At 25.4% G+C, this 7269-nt stretch overlaps 1 protein-coding gene across 1 annotated transcript; it reads right to left on the bottom strand.

Annotated features, from left to right (window-relative positions):
* Positions 1–2131: 2131 nt before the first annotated feature.
* On the bottom strand, positions 2132–3935 carry LOC111617676 (testis-specific serine/threonine-protein kinase 4-like). Its single transcript, XM_023358963.1, has 2 exons — positions 3482–3935; positions 2132–3406 (listed from the first exon to the last, which is right to left on the bottom strand). Exons 1-2 carry the CDS (start codon positions 3884–3886, stop codon positions 2219–2221), a joined length of 1593 nt encoding a protein of 530 aa, XP_023214731.1. The 5' UTR covers positions 3887–3935; the 3' UTR covers positions 2132–2218.
* Between the last annotated feature and the right edge of the window lie 3334 nt (positions 3936–7269).

Genomic DNA, 7269 nt, shown 5'->3' with positions numbered 1-7269 from the left:
GTAGTGGTTCCTACACATGTAAAAGTAATGTTAATTTTTGTCTCAATTGAATAGTATTGAATACGAATGTTAATTATTGATATTATAAATCTTCTCCTTTATTTATATATTATGGCCTAAAAGTCAGTTAACCTTGTTTTGTGTGTTCTGGACAAAATTGTGAGGATTTTATAAAGACATTTGCTATAACTTTTGTGTGTAATTTTTATTTTAATCCTTAAAAATACACCGTATTGAATTTGTTTACCTATTGTAAAACTTTCAGAAAAAAAAAATAAAGATCAGATTACTGGAGTAAGCATAGAAATTTAATTCTTAGTATTTATCCTATTTCTTTATCTTTACTCATTCAATTTCAGTTAATGGCTTAGATTTGCATAGTTAATGCCTTATTCACAATACATGTGGATTTTTTTCTTAATAGAATCATAGACAATTAAATGCATTTAAGAACTGATTCATTTAACAAACTATTCGAGGAAATTTACGTATTAGAAAATATTTTTTCTTATGAAATAAATCCTTTTCGTACATTTTTAGATGATTTTATAACTGAATTTTTGTTGGAGCGATTAAAAAATGTTGGTGAAATGTGTTTAAACATAAAGATTCTTAACTACTTAAAGTATCAGTTAAGTACTTAAGGAATACATTTCATTAAGCGTAAGGATGATTATGACTTTTCTAATGCTTTTAATTGTATATAAAGTATTTAACTGCTTATCTAATTAAATTTTACGACTTTTAATTAAATAATTTAAAGAACATACATAGTTATTTTGTTTTTACTATTCAAATTAATATATAGAAAAGCCCAAAAGTTAGTTAACAGAGATAATAGTTCGTTATAAGAGATTACTGATTAGGAAATAGTTCGTAGCCTCATATACTGTACTGTATCAATTAAAATACTAATTGGACAATATGTATTTAGTTAGACACAAGTATTTGTAACCAGCGGAGGTATCCGAGTAACACCGGGTATTCCGCTGGTTGTTGCTGTTAAACCTCTTTGGAGCCTTCTAGATAGAATAATAAGAATTTAATTTGCTTTAACGACTTTACTAAACCTTGATAAATCTTTCTGTATATCTGTAGAAAACTCTCCTTTAATTTCTATAGCGGACAAACAAAGAGACGTTTAGAATTTCTTACACTTTAGTAAAATCTTTACAAAATAGTTGTGTGATATATTAAATATTTTATACTTTAATAACTTTATCTACATCAATAACATAAGAATTTCATATATACAGTACATATATAGGCTATAAAATAGGATAAAGTTTGCATTTTAATCACAACAGACAAAAAAGGTTATAAAATATGTCAGATTTATGGCTATATTTACATAAATTTATCTTAAAATACAAATAATTCAACACAAGTTTCGAAAAATCTGATAATAAGCTTTAAATAATTCATTTTCTATAAGTTTGACGTTGAATTTTAATCTATATTATACTATATATATATATAATTCAAAGCTTGTGTCTGTATATTCGGAGTTGTTTACACATTTCCAAGAGTTTTATACACTTGAAATTACATATATCAGTAACTTTTAGACAGAATTTCTTAGAAAACTTCGTTAACTCCAAATAGTCACATATTTTACCATATAGAGTCTGTATGGTTAAGAACCACACGAACAGTTTATAGAATATAATACAGTCTATCGTTGATTTTTAATAATTAAATATATAAAGATCGACTGCACGGAGTATTGTGAAGCGTACGGTAAAGCAGACGAGTTTAAAAGTAAAATAAAAAAGCCAAAGAAACTGAATTGGTTGAATGGCAGAGGCAATGTAACACTTTGGGAGGTGTAGAGAGCTTTCTGAGAGGACATTCATGAAAAATTATTAAACTGGCATCTATTCAGAAGCAAACTCGGATAACACGTTGCACGTTAGTATGAAAAGTAATGTAAAAAAGAAAGTAAAGTAACAATGTTGACAACTGTAATTCATTATAATAAGTGTAATTTGTCTGTATTTCTTCTTAATTCTATTAACAAACACGAAACGGCCCACCATTTATTCCATACTTTTATCCTAGAGTGTATATAATAGTTTAACACTAGGCAATGTATATTTTTAAGTGTACATAAGTAATATAATGAATATATAAATATTTAATATAATTATCGAGTTTCTTTCTTAAAAATTTAATTTAAGAATTTAGAATATTTATTGACAATTCAGAAATCATCTTTTTATTTCGATTTGTTCTTTGACAAAGCGAAATCGCATTGTTGTTTTTCAACTTCTTTTATGTTTCTTTCTTCATCCGAAATGTTACATTCTCTTATAAGTCTTTCTTCATTATATTGTATAACTTTATCATCTTTTTTATAAAATTTAAAACTTGATAAATCTTTAATTTCTGTCGACGAATCTTCTACAAGATATGAACTTGATTGAATTTCTAATTCTTTAACGTTAATGGCTACTTCATCTTTTAAGAAATCTTCGTTGAATTTTTTCTGAGTTAAATTAAACGAATCATTTGTTGTTTTTAAATTTTTAAATTCATCTTTGATTTTTTGTGAATTTCTTTCATTCTTATCATCATCATCCATAGCTTCAGAAGCAAGAGAATGTGAATTTTCATGAATTTTCGAATGTGACTTATCATCTTTTATGGATGAAACTGTAGAATTTCTTGGATGATTTTCATCCAAAATTTCATTTATTTTATCATCGATGCATTCATTACTTAGAAAATATTTTCCGAGAGCTTCTAAATTCTTAAAAATCAAATTTTGATCTACATTTTCCATTTCCATTTTGTTCTTAATTAAAATATCTAAACTTTTCTCTTTCGGTTGTGATTTTAAATTAAAATTTTTTAATATATTTCTAAAATTTGGCCACATATTTTGTAGATCATTCGAATGTTTAGAAATTAAAGTTTTCTTTCTTGTTATTTTCTTCGATAAACAGGGAAATTGATATTTATACCATTGATTCGCCATGATTTGTGGTATGTAAATTCTCGATTCCAAAGGGGAAAGTATTGCACGAATTAATTCTTTACATAATTTAGATATTAGAGGATTAACTGGGAAATGAATTTTTGTAGTCACCTCTTTAAGTATAGTTTTGTAATCGTCAGATTGGCATGGTAAGCGCCCGCATACCATAGCATATAATACAATTCCCACACTCCAAATATCAGACATATGAGGCTCGTATGGTAAACCTTTTAAAATTTCTGGAGAAGCGTATGCTAAGCTACCACAAAAGGTAGTACTTAATATTAAATCTCTGTCTTTATTTTCATTTTCTCCAATTAAATAATTTGGTAAAGAATGGCGAGCAAATCCAAAATCGGTAATTTTGATAATATTAAATCTATCAATTAATAAATTTTCACACTTGATGTCACGATGGACAATTCCCTAAATAAGTTATAAAGTAATTAATATATAAATATATTAGATACAGTAAATTATCAATAAATACACGTATCTTACATTCTTATGGAGATAAGCTATGCCATCAATTAAGTTATGAAAATATTTGCATGCCATTTCTTCCTCTATAAATCTTTTTTTTTCTAGTAATTGTAGTAATGTACCATTTTCTACAAATTCCATAAATATATATATTGTGTCATTCATATCCACGCATTCGATGAAACTAACGATGTTTCGATGTTTAATTCTTTTTACAATTTCGATTTCACGAGGTAAAAATCGATTGAGAAATTCTTTAGGAACTTTCTCTCTGGACATTATTTTAACAGCAATTTTTTTCCTATTTAAAGAACTGAAGGCTAATCTTACATCAGCGAAGGATCCTCTTCCTACGCTGTTAGATAATGTGTAACCTCTATCCTTTAAGAAATTCGAAAAGTCTGTTTTCTTATTGTTATCCATTATTATTATACAATAATTTTTTACATTCTTTATTGTTAAGAAACGTATTATCTTTGTTGAAAAGTGGATTGGATTGATACACAATAGAAGTATAATAAAAGATATAAAATGAATTAAATCATTTTATTCTCAAGAGATGGCAGCACGAGATTTTGTAGTTTCCTATTTTAAAATTATTCACCCCTTTCTGGTCGTTTTTTCGTTCGATTATATTCTATTTTTTAGAAGTTTTATATAGAAATTAAGTGTTAGGATTTATAGATAAATTAATGCTGATTTTATTGACAATAAAATTATATAGAATGATCGCCATTCTCTGAGGTATAAAGGGAAACGAATTTCATGTTTACTTGTCCATTCATTTACTTGTCTTAGTACTAAGGAATACAAGTGATAGGTAATGTATAATTGTGTAGTAAGGATAACGTAATTCAGTTGATTGTTTTTTTAAATGTTTTTTTAATATTTAAAGTACAATCAAGCAATACATTTACGTAACTTTTATAGTAGATACAATAGCCTTTACTTTGTAGTTTGATTCGTTTTGTAAGTCTTTATGACAATTGTATAGAATAATATACAGCAACTTATATAAAAACCATAGGATATCATATTACAAAACAACAGATNAAAAATACTTTAAATAAGAAAAAAAAATGAGATCAGTTAATTAAGAAAATTTGAAGAAGTCAAAAGAAAACGAATTTATTTTTTCCTCCATTTTATTGATATTTTTTTTCTTATCTTTAGCATTAAAAAACATTAATTATACTTTCAGCTTATCGTTATAATTAGTATTTGAAACAAAAAGTCATCTTCCTCCTCCTTCGCTGATCTTATTTGCAAACCACTTATTAAACTGATCATTCGAGTAAATTAGTTAAAGGAGCTTCCGTCATTGAAATATTACTCAATCCTAATTAATCAAGAATGCCTTTTCGTTAGAATGATACCTAATTACTTAGTTGTTTCGTTCCAAATTAGATGGAACTATTTGACCAATGATTTTCCTCGTTATTGGTTCTACTTGGTTTAAGATAATGAAAGTAGAAAGTAAATTGTTAACTATTGATAACTGTTAAAAAATTAAACAATTTTCCATTGAATAAATAGAGAAATTATTTTATTTTGTAAATTTAGAACACACACAAAAAAAAAACTATCCATATTTGTTCTTTTAAAGGTTAAAATAGAGTTATATTTTATAAATATTTTAAAGTTATATGTATAAGTATATATAACAAAAGTTATGAAATATTTATCGCAAAATATCCATAAGCAAAATGATGCGAGGGAGCAAAATACGAAAATCCTCTTAGGATCATTTTTGCTCTATCTTCGCCTTATCCCTTGTTTATCACAAATATTTGAACATAGTTTTTTTCATGAAATATTTCTGATAACGTAGCTTAAATAGTGTTTTTCTATGAAATAATAAATCTTACCGATTCCTAATCATGTTGGAAAATTAATATATGACTTTATATATTTAATTAAATCCAATTATAAAAGATTTATTTAAGATTTATGTATGAAATAGTGTTACGATTATATTAAGTTTATATAAACTATATTATCTGTAAAATTGCAATAAAATCTTAATTATTTATATAATAAAAACAATGAAGAGTTACCCAACTACACGTTGGGTAATTACCTCTTCATTGCTCGCGATTCAAGGAAATTAAACTGTATTCATTCGATAATATAAAATATCGATTTAATATATTCTAAGCTGAAGTTTAGGGCCTCGTTATATGAGCCTGTAGCTTAAAGTCTTAAGTCTTTATATGTATTGTTTAGTGAAAGCGAAGGGCCTGCATCTAATTCCAGCCCCGCTATAACGTTTGTATTGTAATATATAAAAATATTTAATAATTCATTGAAAGTATAGAATTGAATCTAACAGAATTGAACATTTAAGAGATGAACTTAAAATGACATTCAGATAAAATGAAAGGGAAGGTGTTTCCATTAAACTTGGCCATTATCATTTCTGTGTGTCATCGTTTCACTCTTGAAGCTAAGCTCATTGTTAATGACAGACACACGATATCATTTACTGAGACAGGTAATATATGAAAGTCACTAAAACTTCCACTCAGAATTAAATTATATTTCAAATAAAAGATATATATATATATATTGTTTTAATTTAGATTTAAATTTAAATAAATAAAATATCATTAATATTTCTTTTCGTAATTTTAATGAAATTGTCGCATATTATACGATTAAAAGTAATTAACTATCTAATGAACCTAGAATTAATTATTAACTGTAAATAGGATAGATATAAGCATGAAGGGAATGTCAATCCTGCAATGAGATCTGTCTTTCTCTCTCTGTGTAAATAACTGCAGCTATAATGAACAATCAAAGCTGGATTGATTGCAAACCTCCAAATAGTTTGGTGTCCCCTAAAGCAAATCTATAAAGACGAGAGTGTTCGGTTATCAACAAGAATTTCTTTTTGCAGTTTCTTTTTTTCTTCTCTTTTCTTTATAAACACTGAAAAGAATCGAACAATGGGGAAAATCTAAGTGAGTGTTGAATTTCAGGTGATGGCTACGAAACATCACTTGATCATTCAATTGAATCAAACTGTATGGCTCCCTGTAGTTTTCACAGGATATATGAAATAAATCCTTCCAAAAAATTAAATATTCTCATTAAATTATTAAGATTTAAACAATTAAACTTATCTAAAGTAAAGATTTAATATATTAATATTAAAATACACCAATTAAAACGGTGTTTTAAGTGAAGTAAACCTTATTTTTCTGTCAAATTTATTAATTTTATAACATTATTCAGCTTATATATTGTAATTAACTGTTTTATTAATTACAATTTAGTAGAATTACAATGAATGAATAATATTATATTTATATTTTTATATCTTTTTCTTGTATATTAATAAGATCCACACGTTACATAATATAATGTATTGTATACATACATACAGACCTTATAAATTTTATATAAAAATATAATAAATTTATAAAATGTGTATATAATATTTTAAAAAGAATTAGACGAAAAAAATATAATTTAAAAAATAAAATAAAAGCTTCAAAATCTATTGTTAATGTAAGATAAGAACTTTATCTGAAAGACATTATAAATAATCCAAAATAACTTTTTGATTTTATATAAAATAAATCTTTCTTCTGTTGTTATTCTATATATTTTTTTATGACAAAAATGTCTTAGGAATTGCTTACTTTACCTTAAAAAAGTATAGATTTTATTTTAAAAAAAATATATAAAACAATAAGAAAAACTTTGATTTAAATCCTAAAAAAATATACATACTAAGATGCTGCCATCTAGGAACGATATTTAGAAATATAAAATATAAAATTTAAATATAATAAATA

This window comes from Centruroides sculpturatus, unplaced genomic scaffold, assembly GCF_000671375.1.
Source record: "Centruroides sculpturatus isolate CEXI.00-Female unplaced genomic scaffold, Cexi_2.0 scaffold207, whole genome shotgun sequence".
NCBI classification, from domain to species: Eukaryota; Metazoa; Arthropoda; class Arachnida; order Scorpiones; family Buthidae; genus Centruroides; species Centruroides sculpturatus.
This window is presented reverse-complemented; position numbering and strand designations above follow the sequence as displayed.

Excerpts from the sequence above, each read along its gene's own strand:
- LOC111617676 (XM_023358963.1), bottom strand. The coding sequence starts at position 3,886 with ATGGATAACAATAAGAAAACAGACTTTTCGAATTTCTTAAAGGATAGA. Across the intron at positions 3,407-3,481 it reads TAGCTTATCTCCATAAGAAT|GGAATTGTCCATCGTGACAT; the intron begins GTAAGATACGTG and ends TAACTTATTTAG.